This window comes from Medicago truncatula, chromosome 8, assembly GCF_003473485.1.
Source record: "Medicago truncatula cultivar Jemalong A17 chromosome 8, MtrunA17r5.0-ANR, whole genome shotgun sequence".
In the NCBI taxonomy this organism is placed as follows: Eukaryota; Viridiplantae; Streptophyta; class Magnoliopsida; order Fabales; family Fabaceae; genus Medicago; species Medicago truncatula.
In genome coordinates this window covers 10,093,863-10,115,733 of record NC_053049.1, presented here as the reverse complement: position 1 = coordinate 10,115,733, position 21,871 = coordinate 10,093,863, and the positions used below count along the sequence as shown (strand labels likewise).

Sequence of the window (21,871 nt, the reverse complement as noted above, 5' to 3'; positions counted from 1 at the left end):
GCAGAGAGAGAAATATATGAAATAATATATTAAATAACTAAGACTATTATAATAAAGTATAAATTATTGTATAAGAAAAAGTAGCATTTATTGAATGTCTTAATTTATGTAAAATATAAAAAAGTGACAATTTAAAAGGAAGGATGACACTTAAGTAAATTTAGAATGTCACAATTGTTAAATAAAGAACTTTAAGTGAAAAAGATTGTAATGGATGACACTTAAAGTAATGTAATCATTGCGTCTGTTCTTAAATAAAAACTTTTAAAAAGTTTTTTTTTTTTTTTTTTTACATCAAGTCTCTCTCTATAAAATTAATTTGGAGGAATAAAAACAACACAATTTTGTGAGTCAAAATTCTACCATAAATAATATTATATCATTGTATTTTCTCTAGTGCAAGAGAGTAAACAAGAGAACTTTATTCTATAAACTATCATTGATGATATTTTTTTTTATATAAATATGCAATTTACATCTAGGATTCCAAAGTAGTTGAAGAGGATTCGATAAAATACTCATTTTGCATCCGATTCGTAAACTACTGGAGGCGAATCAAACATAAAGTTTAATGTATCCACACACACTTTGAAATTTATTTGTGCACTCTTTATCATGTTCATCATCTTTATCTTTTTGTTCAAGTTATTAAAGTTGTTCCGCTGACATTTGATGTGAATATGCAATTTACATCAAGGATTCTAAAGTAGTTGAAGAGGATCGCTAAAATACTCATTTTGCATCTAATTCATAAACTAGTGGAGGCGAATCAAACATAAAGTTTAATGTATCCACACACACTTTAAAATTTATTTATGCAATCTTTATCATGTTCATCATCTTCATCTTTTTGTTCAAATTATTAAAGCAGTCTCACAACATAACAATCTTTAGATTCGATTCAAGATTATTTAATTACCGTGAATTGCAATTTAAGAGTGAGTCTTATAATAAAGAATATAGAGAGTATATATTTGAAGTATAAGATTCATAGAATGATAAAATGCAATATGGTGGAAGAATAAGTTATGTCATGAGTGTGCAGGTTATCACAGGGTTGGACCACGGGGAACAAGTGTATGGGCACTAAATATTGGGAATGGGAAGAAATATGATGGTGGCATAGTGTCACTCGTAAGTAGGTGGGATATATATGAATATGACTATAAAAAACAACAATCAACAACTTGGGACTGCATTTACCACTTTTGTCATATTCTTTATGTAGATCCCATAATTAGGCCAATCAATGTTACACTTGCTTTTGCATTTCCTTTCTTCATTTTTACCCTACAATACATAAAGCTTGAAAAGTTTGAGCGTAAGACTCACCAAGCACCATTACTTTTCTAAGGAATAATATAATAAGGTCTTGCAAATACACAATTGGTAAACCAAAAGCTCCTAATTTTGCCACAATATGAGACCGAAAGTGAAACTTAATTAATCAAATACTAGTTATACAAAATCAATGGAGTTATTAAAAATTATACTATTTCTTTTAGATCCTCTAACCAAAGCTTCCTTGCATGGGCGGATGGAGAAGAGGGACATGCAAGTTCCATGGTCCTCCAAGTTTTATAAATTCATTTCAGTGTTACATATTTGCTTTATGCCCTCATTTTAGTTAATTACTAAACAAAGTTTGCATGAAAATGTAGGTGTGATGTGATGTGTGGTAGAAAGTGTTGGCTACTCCTAGATTTAAGAGAGATGGGTCATTTGGAATTTTTACAGAAGTAGAGGTAGGATGAAAATTGATATGAATGATGAGAAGGTTGGTCGGACCGGAACAACGTACCATCAAGTTTGAATGTTGGGGTGGTATCTACAAACACTCTAACGCTCAAGTCAGTATGAGAACGAAAAAATTATAGGTTTTTAGATGGAAATAAATTGTACCTCGCATCGTTGTTAAAGAAGACATTTATATAACGTTGGGATGGAGCCGTTTTCGAGTAAAGGTGGGATGATCACATACGGCTCCCATCAGTGTCCAAGTCATGTAGTCGTTGGGTGGTTACCAACCCACTTAAGTATTACAAATTGAAGGAAATATGATTTCAGATGGGTAATGTGAAATCGGTCTATTGGACCGTGAGATGATGAATGACGACCGGGCTTTTGGGCAGTCTAAAACAAAATTTCAATTTTTTTTGTTTTGCTAGTGAACAAAGAAAAAAACCTAAAAATCATCAAATTACAATGTCAAACCATTGTTTCATCCTCTACCGTCCAAAAAATATATTTTATAAATATATTGGAGTTCTTGCTTCAAACTATATAGTAACTTTTTTCATCTATATACCTTGTGTTTGTATCTTTTTATTTCAAAACCTAGTTGTTGCTCTAATGAGATAAACTTACTATGCATATAATTTTTTGTATAACTACTGATAAGTAACAGGCAATCACAACTTAAATTTCTTCGTCCTTTTAGAATTTTGTTTTGTTGGGATAAAATCACACCGCTATTCATTTGACAGTACTGGTGACTTATTTTGCTATTTTGGCGGGTTCTCACATCTAGTTGAGTCTGGTGCAGGACAGAGGAAGGTATTTGCCATAGGAAACTATGTCAATCAGAGGCTTCTCTAACCAGCTCCAAAATGAGGCAATTTTCCTTCTCTACAACCACATCCTGAAGTTAGAAGATCCACAAGAGACAATCCTTTCTTTGACCTACCTTGACTTTAGCGGGTCTACGAATCTGCTCAGTATGAAGAATGCTAAAAACACTTTCTTTTCAAGCTCACTCTAACACTCGCTTTCATATTGAGTAAAATTAATGTCAATTTTTCCATTTTATGTGAGATCCAAATTGATTTCATCCAATAAAAGAATGCATGTTAAATAGTCTTTGAAATCCCCTCTGATGTATTACATGCAATTTTAAAGAATCTGCGCGCATAACTTCGAAAATTTGTCTATCAAGACTTTCATAATTTGATATCTTTCAACATATATATATATATATATATATATATATATATATATATATTGTCAATTAGTCTAGTGGCTAGAGCTCACACATATAAATATGGAGAAGTGGGGTGTCCGGGGTTCGAACCTCGACCCCTGCATATAATATGCAATATCCCTACCAACTGAGTTAAGCTCACGGAGATCAAGATATATTTTCTTATATGCACACAAACTAAAGATCAAATCATAAACTAAATATTCGTTTCTTGTAACAAAAAAAAAAAAACTCAAACCCACATGCACAATAGTTTAGTTACATTATACTCCCCTAAGATCTCAATTGTAAATAATATTTTACTTTTTAAATTTATTCAATATTTAATATATTTATTTTATATTACATATCAAATACATTAATTATTCAATTTATTTAAAATTTATTTATTTTTTCTTTTAATTGAAACCGAAGGAAGTACACAAATTTACCTTTCACTTATCACCTTTCTCAGTAAATTCAACTTGACACACACTTCAATTTTACACCTAAATTTTCTAAAATAAAAAATAAAAAAAAAACTACAAACCACACAAGAGTCAAGAGAAGTCACTTTCCTATTTTGTTAGATTTTTCAACAAAATTGCCTCTTTTTTTTGTTTCGTTATTCACTCACCCCCATTTCTTTCATTTGAAGATCCCTCTCTCTCTCTCTCTCTCTCTGTAATTCTCTTCTCTCCCACACACACTTGTGTTCTCTCTGTCTCTATTGTAAATATCATTTTCCACCCTTTTCAAAAATATCTCTCCCATTCTCTCTCTCTCTCTCTCTCTCTCTCTCTCTCCTTAAACCTCATTGCTACTATTCTCATTATTCACTTCAACTTCAAACTTCAAAACCCATTTCTTACTTTTCTCTATTTCACCCAAAGTTTCAATCTTTTTCAAGATGCATAATTTTCAACCTACTTTACCTTGAACTTCTTCGTGGGTTTTTTTCTTTCTCAATTTGTCGAAATAAAAAATAGTTTTTTTTTTTTTGGTTTTTTCTTTGAGGTGTTGCAGATTCAGGAACTGGGTGTGTGAGGTAATAATTTTATCTTTTTTTTTTTTAGATCTTAAAGTTCCATTTTTGGTTCATGAGTTGTTTATTTTTGTGTTTGATGCATTTGGGTTGTTCTATGTTGTCTTGTAGCTTAAAAAGTTTGTTCCTTTGAAGGAAATTTTTGTTTGGTCAATCATGTTTTAGTTCTCAACTCTTCATTCACAATTTAGATCTGGTTTACTTCAATTTTTGTTTTATCTACTTTTTTTCATTTTATTTTATTTGTATTAAAATTTTCTGTTTTTTACTTGAGATTCAAAAGGGTTGTTTTGTTTATCTGATTTCAGTGGAGATACTAAGAATTCAATTTTTATTTGTTGTTTGAGGGGTTCTGAAAAAACTGAGATATTAATTATTGTCTAGTATTATGGAGAATTAGATGCAACTTTCATCTGTTCTATTTGTGAAGAAATTCAAAGTTCATGTTAAAAATTGTGGTGGAATGGAATATCTTAATCCTTCTAAAAGAATTGTTAAGTTGAATAAAAAAAAAAAACTATTGGAATGTGGTGTTTTGTTGCATCTCAGACTTACATCAACATAATTTGCTCATATTTACTTTAGTATGGTAATAAATGTATTAGTAAACCTTTATAATAAGCTTTCAAATGTACAATTTATTATATACTAAAAATAATATTTTGGTGTAGTATAGCCATTTCAAAACAAATATTTAAGTGTACTATTGGTGTAAAGCTTTTTACATGATTAACTGCATAGGAAATTTCATTTTCTTTATCATATGAGTATTTGTTTGATGTTGAGCATACTCTTTCGATAATTTTTAACGATTATTGAAGCGGCTTGGTTTACAATTCTCTCATTGGTCTTCTTGTTACAGATGAAATTTATTCATATACGGCGGTGTATTGGACATATAAGTGAACAATCTTGAGTTCAGTGGAAGTTAGTGATTACTGCCATTTCTCAAAAGACATGCACTCAGCCTTCTTTCAACTGAAATGAAGAACTTGCAGGTTTTCCCATCATACACCTCAATACTAAAATAGAAATGCATGATACTGTTCCTTTAAATATCTAGGTTGAACCTCAACTTCTTGTATGCTTGTTATGCATTTTTCTGTCGAAATGATGCATTCATCGTAAGGAAATTGCTTAAAAGTTTTATTAATAAACATTTTGAAAACCAATTTGTTATTAAAAGTTTGCTCTGCAATTAAATAGAGTACACATTCTTATTTTGTATTGTATGTGACCCATTGTGGATAGTGTTTTTCTATGAATTTTCTTATGTGTTTCCTTATATTAATTTTTACTTCAACAAATAAACATAAAAGCATATAGGTCCAATATTTCCATTGCCATTTTCTTTAACAAGTTTTAAAAACAGATATAACATTTTTTGATATTTTGAAAATGGCAAAACAATGTTATCATTGTTTCTAGAAATGCACTATTTCTAGCTTGTCTTCCATCTCTCTTTCACAACTGTTTACTTCATGAGTTTTCCATCTCCTTGCTAGCAATTTAAAATGAGCATAAATTTTAGAAAATAAAAACTCAGAAAGTTTTTTAGAAAGTAAACAGACTATATTTTTGTAGCTGTTGGTGACTGGAGATTGATGAATTGTTGCATGTATGAAGTTGTTAATTTGGTTGTTTGGGGAAGAACTGTAATTATAATACTTTGTTAGCATAATGAATTTTCTGGCAATACTTGGAGACGATGGTCTCTATATTGGAGAAATGGAAGTTTGCGTGGTGGTTTTTTAATCTTCTGTTGGTTTAGCTAGCAATAACAGCCATAGCTATTTCAATTTGTCTAATTTACAGTAATGCTTTGTTAAGCTACCTAATTTGTACATATTTAATGTTTTGAAAAATTAGCGAGCTTTGGGCCAGGAATGTTTTATGTGATACGAAAGTATCACTCAAGTTGAATTGAAATTTTTATTGGACAGTCGTAAGACCGGTAATGTTGTATGGGAGAGTGTTGGGTTGTCAAGAACCGGCACGAAAATAAATTAACTGTGTCATAGATGATGATGTTGCGTTGGGTGTTTGGTAAGACTAGACGAGATAAGATTAGAAATGACAACATTAGAGAGAGAGTTGAGGTAGCATCTAAGTAGAAAAGATGGTGGAAACTAGGCCTGATGGTTTGGGCATGTAGAGAGAAGACCTGAGGATTTTGTAGTAAGGAGAGTAGATCAAATGAAGGGGAGTCAAATCACTAGAGGTAGAGGAAGACCTAGAGAAACTATAAGAAAAACTGTTAAGAAAGATCTAGAGATTAATGAGTTGGATAGAAATATGATATTTGATAGAACATGACGTCGTTTGTTCGATGTAGCTGACCCACCCAGTGAGATAAGACTTGGCTGTTGAGTTGGCAATGTTTTCAATATTGGAGAATGTTGCCTTGCTTCCTACTCTTATGGTGATGCAAACTCTGCATGATTATCTAGATTTGTTTCATAACACTTTGCTGCTTGCAATATTACAATTAAACTAAATATACCCTTTTATGGAATTGTAGAACTCAGAAGAATTACAGTCATCAACTCAAGCTTCACACGAGCCCAAGAGTGAACATCCGAACAATCACACAACTGATGCTCCTGTTGCAGACTCAGGCTCAGCATCTGCTTCAAGCAATGATAGCAAAAAGGTTTCACGGCAGGATATTGAGCTTGTAAGCATATCATAGTTCTTTGATAAACACTTTGACTAGTTTTCTATAGTTCTCTACTTTTCATTTTCTTCCTTTGTCTTGTGGATTGAATAACTTAATCCGTTTCTTTTCCCTTTGATTTATTCCAAAAACTTTTGTAGGTCCAGAATTTAATAGAAAGGTGCCTGCAATTATATATGAATAAAGATGAAGTGGTTAAAACTCTACTGAATCGGGCAAAGATAGATCCCGGATTTACAGCTCTTGGTAGGCATCTTTAGGCCTCAGTCATGCCATTTATGTTTTGTATTCGAATTAAAAATTAGTTATCTATTGCAATGTTATTCACTGAAAAACTTTTATACATTTAGGCCCTGTTTTGATAAACAGTTTAATCAAGTGCTTATATTATAAATGCTTTTCATATACATGCTTATTTATAGGCTATTTCTATGATAAAAGATAAAATGAAGTCAAACTGTTTTCGTATAAGCTGTTTTCATGAGCTATTCTGGAAAGTTTATGGAAAGAAGCTTAAAACAACTTATGGACGTGTATTAAGTTGTTTCCATAGGCTCTTCTAAACAATTTTAAAAGTAATCATGCCATTAGATAAACTTGAACATCAGAGCAGGCCCTCAAATGATTTTCCGTCTTATCTAAATAACACAGGTTTATCCATAAATTGGTAACATGAAAATCAACATAACTTGATAGTTTACATTGATTTTAATACAATGCGTACCATGCATTCTCGTAATATAATTTCCTTCAAAAATGTATACAAACTTGTGTGACCTTGCTTTGGAATTGATGCTTTTATTAATTCAGTGTGGCAGAAGTTAGAAGAGGAGAATGCTGATTTCTTCAGAGCCTACTATGTTAGACTAAAATTGAAAAAGCAGATACTTTTATTCAATCATTTACTTGAGCATCAGTATCATCTAATGAAGTGTCCCATGCCTCCAAAGGTTCCATTGGCTCCAATACAGAATGGAATCCACCCTATGCCTGGTAAATTCTTACCCCTCTCTTCATATTTAATGAATATGAAGAGTTCATAACATGTAATATCATTGATATATATATATATATATATATATATATATATATATATATATATATATATATATATATATATATAGGGTTTTGCTAGAAGCCACCCAAGAAGGTGTCTTTTAGCAACCCACACCTCAAGGTGTGATTTCCACTTTTTAGTTACTTTGCTAAAAGACACCTTCATAAAAATTAGTTGGTGTCTTTTAGCAAATGCTCATAGAATAACTTGCTAAAAGACACCTTCATAAAAGGTGTCTTCTAGCAAAACCCATATATATATATATGAGCTGCTCAAGTACATATCTAGGTCGATGCATGATATTCATACAATACTAATCACCTATGGAATCACCCTCCCTTTTAATAGGGTCGAAGCATGAGAACAAGGTTTCTAAACCTAATGATTATATTATGTTATAACTACCATCAATGCACTTTTGGAACCTCTAACAATTGATGTCATTGTTGATTCCTGATTGAAAGCGTTATCCAATAACACATGATATTGCAATTGTGGAAACTCCTTGATTATATTAAAGTGAACTAATAAGCAACCTAAATTCTAAAAACTATCATGAGCATTATTCCTAACTTCATTCCAAATATAATATATAGATTTTTCCAAATCTTTGGACAGTTAAGAAGTTTGGATACTCGAGAAATGTTAAATATTAGTACCATTACAAGATTGTTCTTATTATGATAGTGGAAACTTTCCTTTCTTGTCCTTGATGGCCTGAGAATATTTGAGCCTTATGCAGTCTTTTTTTTTATTTTTAATTTTAAAAAAAAATACCTTTCGGTGTTAAATGACGGATTAGGAATTTATGCATAACTAAGTTCCTTTCTATGCTTTATCTTTTCTTCATGTTCCTCCATTATTCTTTAACACCATTTGTTTGCAGTGCAGTTAACAATCTACCTATGGGATATCCAGTACTACAGCAGCATCCTATGCCAGCCGCAGGTCAGCCTCATATGGACTCCATGGGCATGTCAAGTTGTCATGTGGTTAATGGAGTCCCTGCACCGAGCAATTTCCACCCCATTCGGATGAATTCTGGGAATGAGTGAGTACTTGCATCCAATCAAATCATACCATGATATCATTTTATGTATCTCCACAAATATCTATATGACAATGTGAATGGATGCATGTGTAAAAAAAATATGCATACAAATTAAATTCTGGACAATATTACAGTTGAGATTGTTTGTAGATGATCTTGCATAGATAGCTTTTGTATTTCTCATTTTATGCCTTGATCATTGTGGCCGTCATGCACTTAGGTTTCACTCCCTCAGTTCCTTTTTAGTTGTCATTTTAGGACTTCTTATACTTACCAAGACAACCAATAAATCTTATTACTTTTGATAGAACTATTCATTTTTTTCTTACAATATTCTCAATCATTTATCATCTCATTTCATCTATTTCTCTCTGGAATAAATAAGGGTAGTATTGACAAGTAATAATTAATGTTACATTGAACTTTGAAGACGATAAGTAAATAGGAACAATATTTTTTCTACGACGATGACAATTAAAAATGAATAGAGGGAGTAGGTTAATTGGTTGAATGCGGAGGATCTTTTTTTATTTTCTTTTATAAGTAATTTGCTCTGCATTTGTGGTTATTGAAGCATGGTGATGGACCACAGTGCTCCTGATATGGCTCCTATGATTCCACAAAACGGTACAATGTCATCTGTCTCAGAAATGCCAGTGAGTCCAACATCAGTGGCATCGAGTGGTCATTTCCCTTTCACTGCATCGGAAATATCAGGAATGGGCACAGATGCATCAGTTCTTGATTCAGCATTTAATTCTGATGTGGTAAGTTCGGTAGGACTGCAGCTTGCACCGGATGGCGGGAACGGGATTTCTAGATCGCTGGATCAAATTCAGTGGAATTTTAGCCTATCAGACTTAACCGCAGATTTACCAAACTTGGGAGGTCATTTATTATCTATGATCTTCTTTTTAGATATATAGATCCTGCTTGGTTAACCAGACTAATTAAGTGCTTATTATATACTCCCTCTGGTCTCAAATATAAGGAAAAATTGGTCAGAGAAAGTTGATGTATATGGTCCAAAATTTGAACCAAATTCATCAAACTTTCTTTGACCAGTTACTTATTTGAGACCCGGAGTAGTAAGTGCTTATGTATAATCTATTTCTATAATAAAAAAATATAAAAGTCAAATTGTTTTCATATAAATTATAAGCTGTTTGCATAATTTTTTCTAGAATGTAGGAAAATTTGTCCTCTGAAAAGAAGAATGATGCACTTATTGTTTGTTAATAATTTAATATTTGATTTTGAGTTGTGTCTGTGTTTCCTTATCTGTGGAGAACTGTTAGCATGCAAACATTTTCTGTTGTTATCAAAAGATACAAAATATATTGGCAGCACCATTAACAATTTCTAAGTTTGCTATCGATGACTTAAGTGCTATCAATTTCAAGTAAATGATGGAAAATCTCACACCTTGGATTCAATTCAGTCAAGGATTCTACTTAAGATTTTGTATGTTCACCAATCTGTCGACACCAAGCAAGCCCTAAGACTTCAAAATAGTAGTCCTATCATGATGTATTTTCGCAATGAAATATGTTGAACTCTTTGCAGATCTTGGAGCTCTAGGAAACTATCCGGGTTCGCCATTTTTGCCATCTGATTCAGACATGTTGCTTGAATCTCCAGATCAACAGGATATAGGTAATTTTAAATGCACATTTTGATTCTTTTTACATGTCCTAAATTTTAATAACTTTGATGAATATAGCAGTCCTACAAGATTTAGTTGACAATCAAATAAGATCTTAAGTTTTGAACCACAACATAGTTAAGCGTTTATATCATAAGAGCTATCATATAAGTTCGTATGTATAAGCTATTTGTATAATAAAAACATAATTAAAGTCAAACTATTTTTATATAAGTTATAAGCTATTTTCATAAGCTATCCTAGAGAGCTTATGAAAATAAGCTAAAAGCAGCTTGTCAACATGTCAAACAATTTCCATAAGCTCTCTTAAACAGTCTCGCAAGTATTTATGCCAGTAGATAAACTCAAATAAGTTAATCGAAACAGGCCAATGTGCCAGGTTGTATTAGGTTCGGGATGTAGGTCTTATAGAGTTAATATGTTCTTCATATTCTGTTATTGCTTTTAATTTTATTTGTAAGTTAGAATTTGATAAACCAAAGATGCTTACATCTTACCTTATGGTTTTAATTACAGTGGATGACTTTTTTGTTAATTCTGAGCCTCCATGCTCTCAATCAGATGAGGAGAAACCTTCAACTTAAGTGGAGGAAAGTTGCTTGTTGCACATTAATTCTTAGGTTAGGGAGAAAATTTAGGATTAATAAATGTCACCTAAGCTTACTTGGCATACAGGCTATACTGTAACCGAAGTGTAGGCAGCCTTATCTTATTATATAATATATTTCATTAATACTGTGGAAATTTGAATGTCAATTGTTACATTTAGTTGTAATCTTTTGAATTCTTTTGAGATATATCTATTATTAGGGAGAGGTGAGGACAGTGCTTAGGATGTGATTCATTTGATGCATTTGGATATATATAAATTTATATATTGTTGCTTGGATCCTTGTCACTCTGCAAAATTTAATGTAATTTCTAGTTAGTAGTTTCGCATTATATTATTATAGTGCTAAGTTTATTTCCTTGACATCCCAACTGTAACAATTGACATGTTAGAAGTTCATCCGATAGTACCAACAAGTAGTTAAAATGTCCTATACTTTTTATTTTCATTTTTAAAAATAGATTAAAAAATCATTATTTATTAATGTTACACTAATTATCATTATTTAGGATTTCAACTTGACTCTTGTGAGATTACAAGACCAAACACTAAAAGTCTAAAACTAAACTGAAACCTCGTAAACACAAACATGTCCTTCTATACTTCAATTAATGTGTGGCACGAATCAGGTTGGATATGATGACAATCATTTGCAAAATTATGTGGGGATTCATTTATTAAGGTAAAGATCTTATTCATTATGGATAATTCTTATGGGGTATCTATTAGCTTTGGGTCTTATGGCTAATCCTAGTTTGTTGCGAAAGTACATGAACATATTCAGAGTTTTCTAATAATAATGTAGATACTCAGCAGTACAACCTAGTAAGGTCTGTGTCGGGATGTTATGTCGGACACAATTGCAAATTCGGAGAAACATTGTTGACGTGCCAATTATTTTAGGACAGATTAGTTGCTCCCACTACAGATAAATAGTCATGTCATTTCTAGCATAGTCTTTAACGTTAAAATCTTTTTTCGATGCTCATGTTAACTCTTTTCATATAGAGACTGATATAAATATTTATAAAAACTAATACGACAATAAGTCAGTAGTATATTAAAGGATTAATATGATAAATTAACAGAGCATTTCAACGTAACAGATTATTTTGACTAACATAATGCACGATAAAAAAATATTTAATTTTTTTAATAAATTGAAGACTACAGTGATTACTCGTTACATTTTTAGTGATCAAAATGACAAGTTAATCACTAAGCTATAGTTCTTTTGTTATATATCAATTGACAGCTATTAATATTATTAGTTTTATATTTTGTATTTCTTTAAATTGTCTTATATTTCGTAAAGTATATCGACATGGTCCTCTCTACAACATATTTTAATAGGAATGAACCATAATGATATACCTTTGTGAAATAAAAGACTCTTTTAAAAATAAAAAATAAAAATGAACACCTATTACCATATTAAAATTCTTAGAATCACGAAGAAAATTGAAATTGAAAGCTGGGAGTTTGGAAATGAGAGAAATTTTAAAAAGGAATCATGTTAAAAAAATGACAAATTGATACAATAAGTTCTCTCTTTAAGAAAAACTTGAATTACAGTCCTCTCATTTTTTATAAAAATATACACTCTTTTATCTTGAGAGGTAAAACCCAAGAGTAAGTGATGCTCTCCTCACTTAAGAGATGCTTGAATTACACTTTATTCCCTTTAGAATTAAATATGTACTAACTTTGAGCCACTATTTAAGAAAAACTAACTTATTTTTTTTTTAAAAGTTTTAATATCAATGATAATTAAAATTGAATATTTATTATTGATTTAATAATTTAGAATATAAAATTCATTTTTAAATAGTGACATTTTACCGGCTTTAGTAGTTTTTTTCCTTCAAAATTTTACTTTTATTTTGTATTGCTTTATATTTTATAATAGTATTTTAAGTTTTATGTTAATAATATTTTGTCCTTCAAAAAAAAATATATTTTGAATCAATTTAAAAAAAATAGTGTGAATAAAAAATAGAGAAAACATGAATTAGAATTTTGATTATATTAAAATAGACATGTAATTCCTTCAAAAGAAAAATTTAAAATAGACATGTAATACCCATTTTTTCCGCATATTGTTTGTTAGATTTTGTCACTAAATTATTAAAAATAAAAAAGTTTCTATGGGAGAAAAATATAGATTTAAAATAAGAGAGAATGAGAATGTAATGCAAGCATAAGGATGGAGATAATAATTTTCTCTAAAGTGTTTTGCATAAGGAATGAGAGGAAGGAATAATTTGACATAAAAGGAATGAGCAGTTGTAATTTAATTATCTCTGAAGAAAGATAAATGTAATTTATTCTAAAATTTATATATTGTATACAAACAATGCTTGCATGGCCACAACCACAATTGTAAATGGTTTAGGACTTTAGACACACCCACAAATGAAAAAAAGTAGAAAGAGGAAAAAAAATCATTTTATTATTGAAAATATTGGTTATGTGTATTTTCGTGTGCATGCATAATTGATTTGAATTTGTATTTGTGACCGTGAAAGAAATTATCTTGTAACACATAATATGAACTTTCATTTAAAATAAAAATAAAAAACAGGTGGTGGTCGCAATTACGGGAAGTAAAATCATCTCAAAAATAACTTATCTATTACTTAAATCCAAGAAAGAAAGAAAAAAAGTTCTAAAAACCAGGCATGGCTAGTTGAACCGGTCTATCATTCGAATCTCAATATGTAAAATGTTTATGAATTCTTTTACTATATGAATTGTATTTAATTTAAATTTATGTTATAATATAATATAAAATTGTATTAAAAGGTTAGAAATATGAGTTTAATTATCATATATCGATACTTATCAATTTTTCTTCTTCTTCTTCTTGATATATTGTTAGTGTTGGCAAATTTATACTTACATCACATACAACTTAGAGAAATACTTATATAGTCACAAACATAAATAAAACGTGGTTAGACGCACACACATATCTTAAAAAACTTAAAGAGAAAAAATAATTGAATGATTGGACTAAATTCTTTATCATTTACTCTACAACCATATGTTAGGATAAAAGTCAAATATTTTAAATAACATGACACTAATGATTGATTGACAAAATAAAAACTCTTACATTGACGGTATATATAAATTAAATGATAAAAGTATTATTTAATTGTCACTAGTTTGATTATGTTTGAGTTCTACTTGAACCTTTGAATCTTGGAACCAATTCTATGATTGGTCCAAATTTTTTAACATTGATTTTAACCATGCTACATGATGATATTTTTTTGTTAAGAGATAAAATTTAAATTAGAATTAAACACGTCTACACACAAAAGAATAAGTTTCCTTCATTTTTTTTTTGAGGGAACAACTTTTCTTCATATATGTGAGAAAATGCGACGGTAGCTTGTCAGTCGGCTTCTTCAAAGCAAAAGTAGATGGGTCATTTATCCCGGCCAATGGCAACACCTTGGGGGTAATTATTCGCGATGATTCTGGAAAAATGGCTAATCACTTCTATTCAAAGATTAATTCTATCGACGCCTTAACAACTGAGCCACTAACTCTCCTCCCTCCGTTCCATTCTTGACGATATTATGCAACTTCTTCGATTTTCTAATTGGCACCCTTTAGTGCAACTTATATCGCTCATGATGTTAACAAGTTTGCTGATTTCTTAGCTTCCTTGGAACACAAGTCTCTTTGTCTTTGAATATTTTAGAGAGGTTGTGCCCTTTTATTAGGTTCTATGCATTTTGCTCATTGTGTCACTCTGTTTTTTTTGTTTTGAAAGATTGTGTCACTCTTATAGTCCCCTCGTTTATTATTAATTTCATTCCTTTCCATCAACAACAAAAAACATTGAGTAGTTTTAGTTTTTTTTTAGAAACTTTACCTTTTTAATTATAAATTTTAGCTGTTATATGATCTCGAAGGATCGTTAATTTCCTTCTTTAAAGCAGAAAAAGATATCACACGTATCACGTGGGATCGCATAATTGTAAACTTTGCTGTTTTTTCTTTCTTTCTTTCTTTCTTTCTTTCTTTCTTCATTTGTGTCCCTCTTTTTCCTTCCTTCTTTAATTTCCTTTTATTTCTTTTCAACTTTTTAATGTCCCTTAGTGTATAGTAATGTATCAAACAAGTCATAAAGTGGTGAAAATGTTGGCAGCAGAGACAAAATATGATGTGGAAGCCAGAATATTCCTTTTAAATTCATATCATTGATGGAAATGATATTTGATAATACATGAAAATTACTTTGTTATTATCCATTAAGATTGTACAAAATATTACTTCGGATGAGATTTTATGTAAAAGAAATAAAATAAAATATTTATTTTTTAAATTAAGCAAATTAGTTGTATAGTTTTCATTTATTAAAGTAGATATTAAAACTTGAATTTTACAAAATCATTTCTTTTATTGGATACTCAAAAAGAAAAATGAAATGAAAAAATTATATTCGAACTCCGACGTTTGCATATTAACATTTTTATAGTTATTAACTAAGTTGTGTTTACCAAACATTTGAAATTATTATATATCTTAAAATATAGAAATATTATCTCTTTTTCCATGCAATTGATATTTTCTCCTTCCTTATTATTTCTCTACAACAACCATAAGCAAAGGCAAGAGAGGTTTGAGTGCAAGGAAATAACAGCTTCTCCACTTTCTTATGGGCCATATATCACACGACACATTTGGTCAAGGATCATGACTGAAAGATATAAAGTTATATTAATCATTCATTTTGGTGGATGCTAGCTACTTTTGTTGTACTACTCCCTTATTCAGTTCCATCAAGCTTGATCATGTTCATCTTGAGATTTTTGGTTGATTTGGAAGGGATATATTTAATCATGGAAATTATTTTTTATTTATTTTATAGATTAAAAATCCTTGGACTCATTCTAAATATGCATGGTTTGATTGTTGGAAATGACCAAGGAAAATACCATGGAGCGACGGTGGAAACAACAAATCAATATGTTAGCAGATGACCCACAAATTTTGGATAACCTTTGACCTAACTAACCTTACAAAACCAACCGGGGAGGTGAAGATCACACTCACTCATAAACCAATGTTGAGAATTAAATATAAATATTTTAGGGTTAAATAAGCAAATAGTTCCCCTAAATATACCAATATTTTATTTTAATCCTCCTAAAATATTTTTTAGGTTTTTGGTCCCTCTAAAATTTTTCATCTATGAAATTAGTCCCTGCTCTAGTGTAATACTCAATGTAGAGCATAGACTAATTAATTGAATTCATAGATGAAAAATTTTAGAAGGACCAAAATCCTAAAGAATATTTTAGAGGGGTTAAAATTAAATGTTGGTACATTTAGTGGGAACATTTACTTATGTAACCCAATCAATGCTTTCTAAGTTTATATGAACATCAAATATATATACCAATTGATGCTTTCTAAATTTATATAATAACATCAAAAGTAAATAAATGGAGAGAGCATTTTATTTTGCATGTAAATGAGCAAACAATGATTTATTTGTCGTGTACCCTCACTGACATAAGACTATCATCACACTGTCTACGTCATTTACGCTCTTTCCCTTTCTCTTCTTCTTCTTCTAATACTCACATCAACAAGTAACCATAGAAACTCTTTCTTAACAATGTTGCATGCAACATATTCTTTACTTTTATGAGTTTTAAACTCTTCGTCTCTCTGCTTTGGTTCCTATTGTTAAGGTAACAGAAAAAGAAACTTCATTTTCTCACTTATCTATCAAAACCAACCTTGGTGGTGTTTACTGTTTTTCCTTTTCCTTCTACTATTTTACACTGATCTCTACTACTTTATGGTTCATGTGAAGCCAACCCTTCTCTCAGTTTGATATGGAGATTGACTTACATGTTTTCAATAAATATTTAAGTCTTCTTTGTATTCTTCTCATGCTTAGTGTGTTATATTTATTTTATTAATTAACTTATATTACAAACATAAACAACCTAAATAATGAAATTGGATAATCATTTTATAGCCATGCACCACTTATAGTCATACATAAAATAGCTTACCTTTTTTTCTAGTTATGTGTGAACTCAAAAATTCTAATTTCAAGATGGATTTTTCAGGGATGCAGTGAATTTTCTGTTGTTCAAGTAAAGTGTATTTCCTATAAAGCATGACTACAAATGAAAAGAAATTTGTGAGGTTTGCAGTGTTATTTTAGCATCACATGTTCTGTTGTTTCAGTTGCTATACTTTTCTTTTGTATTAGAAAAAAAAGTGATTCATTTATTTTGTTTAGAAAAAAAAAAAAAAAAAAAAAGGTATCGTTTTAATTATTTTACAAAAAGAACGAAAGTTATAATTGCCTACACGAATTCGGATTTCCTATAGTCACTGATTGCACTCAATCACGTAGTCAACACATCGGTGGTCATTTGATTGATATCGAAACGGTCCATATTTTAATGCAGATTTTGATTCCTTTTAAAATCTAAAATGTTGAGCTTGAAATCAGAACCATCTGATCTCTATCCAAAGGTCACCGATGTGCTGCTGACTGTGTTAATGCTACTAACAATCCGTGACCGCAAGGAATCCGAATTCACAAGTTAGTAGTTCAAAATATGACCATAATACTATGAGTGACTAAAATATATGATATATCATATAGTATATAAACTAAGCATAAATCTATGGTTTTCCTAGTTGATTATTTTTCAATTTTAAGTCATGAGCTTTTTCTATGACATGTGACAAAAAATATGATATGTTCCTTAACTTAGTTTATATTTATGTCCAGATTTGAAGATTGGAAGTCAGAATCATCATCTTTTAATTTTTCACAATATGATTCTTCAATTGATGGATTTGAAAAAAGAAAATCTAAACCAAGTGTTACTCCAGAAAAAAATAATGAATCATTGGAAAAACCAGCTTCTAGGTGTAGTGTTCTTGATCCACAAGGTCCACTACTTCAGAAATGGAACAAGATCTTTGTTATAACATGTGTGATGGCAGTATCTATGGATCCATTATTCTTTTACATCCCTGTGATTGATGACCAGAGAAAATGCCTTAATTTGAATGGAACATTGAAGATTACTGCTAGTGTTCTTCGGACGTTTTTCGATCTTTTCTACATTATTCGCATCGTCTTTCAGTTTCGAACCGGGTTTATTGCACCTTCTTCGCGCATTTTTGGAAGGGGAGAGCCGGTTGATGATCCTTTTGCTATAGCAATGAGATACTTAAGTTCTCACTTCATCATTGACATTCTATCAATTCTTCCACTTCCTCAGGTATCAGAACTCAAAGTGATTTTTTTATTTAAGCATATTCTAAGGAGTTCCTTAAGGACCAATCAAAAGTTAAAAGTACTTATTCAGAAGTTTAGTTTCTTAAGTTATCAATGTAATAGAATGTGAATTTTTCAATAAATACAAATCATTTCTAGATTACCTAACTAGTGCTCTTAAGCATAGCTATCGTTATCTTACGATACATGCGAAGTCAACTGTAATAATAATTTTGATTTCAGTTTAATTTATAATGAGAAATACATAATACTATGATGTTGTTTTAACATTTTAATGCTGTGTTATTAGATGGTGATTTTAGCTATGATTCCAATTCCACAAGGCTCAGTTCCATATATAACAAAGGATTGGTTGAAGTATACGATAATAACACAATACGCGCCAAGACTTATGCGAATCTATACGTTGTTCAATGAAGTAACAAGCACTTCTGGTATATTAACTGAGACAGCATGGGCTGGAGCTGCTTATAATCTCTTTCTTTATATGCTAGCAAGTCATGTAAGCTTGTAATTTTGTTACTTCTGTCACAAGCATTAGTTTATGTATGTTCCTTGTTACTATAAGCTAAGTTTTATGATAAAAAATCCAAATTATTTGTGATATTAGGTTGTTGGAGCATTTTGGTATTTGTTTTCAATAGAATCAGAGTTGCGGTGTTGGCGCAGACGGTTGAAGAATACTCCGTTCTTTGATGATTCCTATCTGAGCTGTGGACGAGTCAATTCGACACTTTTTTCAATTCTCAACAATTCTGCTACTTGTCCTTACAAAGATCCTGATGATATCATTGACCCAACAGTTTTCAATTTTGGAATATTTATGGATGCTCTAACGTCTCGTGTGGTGGAGTTGAATACAAACTTTCATCATAAATTCTTCTACTGCTTTTGGTGGGGTTTGCGCAATTTGAGGTTGGTTGTTGATCTTCTCTGCTTAGGAACTTCTATATCCTTGTGTTCTTATAGAGTAAACAACTTAATTATGCATTTAGTTAATAAGTGCTTATCAATATTAATAGAGTTTATGTATAATATATTTCTACAATAAAGAATGAATAGTTGACGCATTGCATATGTTGATTTTGTAAGCTTCTTAAAAGCTTATGAAGATAAGCTTAAAACAACCTTAGGACAAATTAGAAGCTATTTTCGTAAGTTCCTCCAATCATTTGTATAAGTTTTAAGTCATAAGCTCTTCCAAATGCAGCCTTAACTTTATTCGCAATGTTTCGATGGACTAACCACTATTTAATATTTTGTGACATCTTATCAAGGAAAACTTAGTTCAATCTATTTAAAAGTCAAATTTTGTTGTTATTTGCAGTTCTGTTGGGCAGAACCTGAAGACAAGCACTTATATTGGGGAGATAATCTTTGCCATATTCATCGCTGTCTTTGGATTGGTTCTATTTGCATTACTTATAGGAAACATGCAGGTAATCCTTAGTAAGGAAGGACTCTGAGATAAGTGTAAAAATAAGTCAGACTGACTTACAAGGGCCTACGACCTAGTCTATAACAGACACATGTCAAGTCAGACTTTTTTCAGAATAGACCAAGCCAAGACTTTTTTCAAAGTTTATTTAACTAAAAAGGTTAAATTATAGGCTATCAAAAACCATTTTAGGCCTATCAAGCCACCTTACTTAAGTAGACAAGATATCGATCATGCACATATTAGAATCATTAATTACAACTCCTAGTCACATATATAGTGTACTACGTCATGAATCTTTTATCTGTTGGAAAATTTATAGTTTTTTCTGATGAAGTAAAGATTATAGGTTGTGTTTATACTTGTCACAGAAATATCTACAATCTACAACTGTTAGAGTTGAAGAGATGAGAATCAAGAGGAGGGATGCAGAACAATGGATGTGCCACCGTATGCTACCAGATCACATGAAGCAAAGAATTCGACGGTATGAACAATACAAATGGCAAGAAAATCGAGGCGTTGAAGAAGAGAAACTAATTTGCAACCTCCCTAAAGATCTGAGAAGAGACATAAGGAGACATCTTTGCTTAGATTTACTTAAAAAAGTGTGTATCATACAGAGTAATCTCATCTTTCACTTGATTTTTTCTTTAACTACTTAACTATACTTGTTTACATGTGATGATAGGTGCCAATTTTCAGCAACATGGATAAACAGTTGTTGGATGCAATGTGTGATAAACTGAAGCCGGTCCTTTATACCGAGAAAAGTTTCGTTGTTCGTGAAGGTGATCCAGTGGACGAAATGCTCTTCATCATGCGCGGAAAACTTAAGACTGCCACGACAAATGGTGGAAGAACTGGTTTCTTTAACTCGACCGAACTCAAGGCTGGTGATTTTTGTGGAGAGGAGCTTCTAACATGGGCCTTGGATCCTACAACCTCTTCAAACTTACCTATTTCAACTAGTACAGTTGAAACTATTACGGAAGTTGAAGCTTTTGCTCTAATGCATGATGACTTGAAGATTGTTGCTTCCCAATTTCGACGTCTTATTAACAGAAAACAACTCCAACACACTTTCAGGCAAGGCTTGATATGTTTTTTCACCTTTGATAATGCATCATTTCATTTTTGTGGAAAAAATTTATATTATAAGAAACAAGGTCCATTGCAGAAGTCATCTAAAAATTTCACCTTTGGATTGGAGGCTTAACTAATTAAAAATTCAATTCTAAAAAAGTTTACTAAGTATTTTGATTGCTATATGAGGAAATGTGAGACCCTAGTAAAGAGACATTAGAATGAAAAAAGAAGAAAGACAATATGGTTCACAACCTCATTGATGACAATGTTTGAGCAGGTTTTATTCCTTGCAATGGAGGACATGGGGAGCGCGGTTCATACAAGTAGTATGGCGTCGATACAGGGAAAAAAGGGCTCAGAAATTGTTACGTGAATCGGAAAAAAGACAGGAAAATGCTTCTGAAAATGAGGAAGAGTCTTCTTCACCAAGCATTGGTTCCACTATATATGTACAAAGGTTTGCATCAAATGCATTAAAGCACTTAAGAAGTGGCAAAAGAGTGACACAGACAAAGAAATTTCTACCACTTTTGCCTAGGAAACCAGCTGAACCAGATTTCATCACTGGAAAAAACTAAAAAGTGTGTTGTAGAAGTAGTTTTCTTTTCAAGTTTTTTTTTTTTTTTAAACCAAACTCAAGAAGTGTGCATATATATTTCAAATATTTAACTATAGTAGTTGTGTAGGCCCAAATAACTAGCTAGCGGTGTTTGTCTGTTTGAGAATTTCTAAAAATGTGTGTGCATATATGTAAATGCAGAAAGTGTGTAATGTCTAGTGATTGTGGTTTGCTTTACATTACTACTAGAAGGCCAATTTTTTGTGCACTCATTGATGATTTTGAAATCTTATGTGCACAAAATATATCTACATTTTTTACTAATCAGCAAATATATCTTTGAAATTATTATAAAGCATCATTCAAAATGCTTCATCCGCTTTGTTGACTAAAAATATGGCCTAAATATTAATCTCACATTAA

At 31.0% G+C, this 21,871-nt stretch overlaps 2 protein-coding genes across 2 annotated transcripts; both read left to right on the top strand.

Moving 5' to 3' along the window:
* The first annotated feature begins 3,598 nt into the window (after positions 1-3,598).
* LOC25500708 (uncharacterized) lies at positions 3,599-11,397 on the top strand. Its single transcript, XM_013589191.3, has 9 exons — positions 3,599-4,007; positions 4,867-5,002; positions 6,526-6,681; positions 6,822-6,927; positions 7,492-7,674; positions 8,630-8,789; positions 9,364-9,677; positions 10,356-10,445; positions 10,972-11,397. Exons 2-9 carry the CDS (start codon positions 4,988-4,990, stop codon positions 11,037-11,039), a joined length of 1,092 nt encoding a protein of 363 aa, XP_013444645.1. The 5' UTR covers positions 3,599-4,007; positions 4,867-4,987; the 3' UTR covers positions 11,040-11,397.
* A 5,217-nt stretch (positions 11,398-16,614) lies between these two features.
* On the top strand, positions 16,615-21,666 carry LOC25500707 (putative cyclic nucleotide-gated ion channel 13). The gene is made up of 9 exons (XM_024771614.2): positions 16,615-16,782; positions 17,170-17,248; positions 17,847-18,345; positions 18,652-18,864; positions 18,973-19,277; positions 19,690-19,801; positions 20,172-20,408; positions 20,492-20,889; positions 21,167-21,666. Exons 2-9 carry the CDS (start codon positions 17,220-17,222, stop codon positions 21,465-21,467), a joined length of 2,094 nt encoding a protein of 697 aa, XP_024627382.1. The 5' UTR covers positions 16,615-16,782; positions 17,170-17,219; the 3' UTR covers positions 21,468-21,666.
* The last annotated feature ends 205 nt before the right edge of the window (positions 21,667-21,871 follow it).

Coding starts and splice junctions, on each gene's coding strand:
- LOC25500708 (XM_013589191.3), top strand. Junction 8,790..9,363: donor CGGATGAATTCTGGGAATGA/GTGAGTACTTGC, acceptor TGGTTATTGAAG/CATGGTGATGGACCACAGTG. Junction 9,678..10,355: donor AGATTTACCAAACTTGGGAG/GTCATTTATTAT, acceptor AACTCTTTGCAG/ATCTTGGAGCTCTAGGAAAC.
- LOC25500707 (XM_024771614.2), top strand. CDS start 17,220: ATGACTACAAATGAAAAGAAATTTGTGAG. Junction 18,346..18,651: donor CAATTCTTCCACTTCCTCAG/GTATCAGAACTC, acceptor CTGTGTTATTAG/ATGGTGATTTTAGCTATGAT. Junction 18,865..18,972: donor TTTATATGCTAGCAAGTCAT/GTAAGCTTGTAA, acceptor TTGTGATATTAG/GTTGTTGGAGCATTTTGGTA.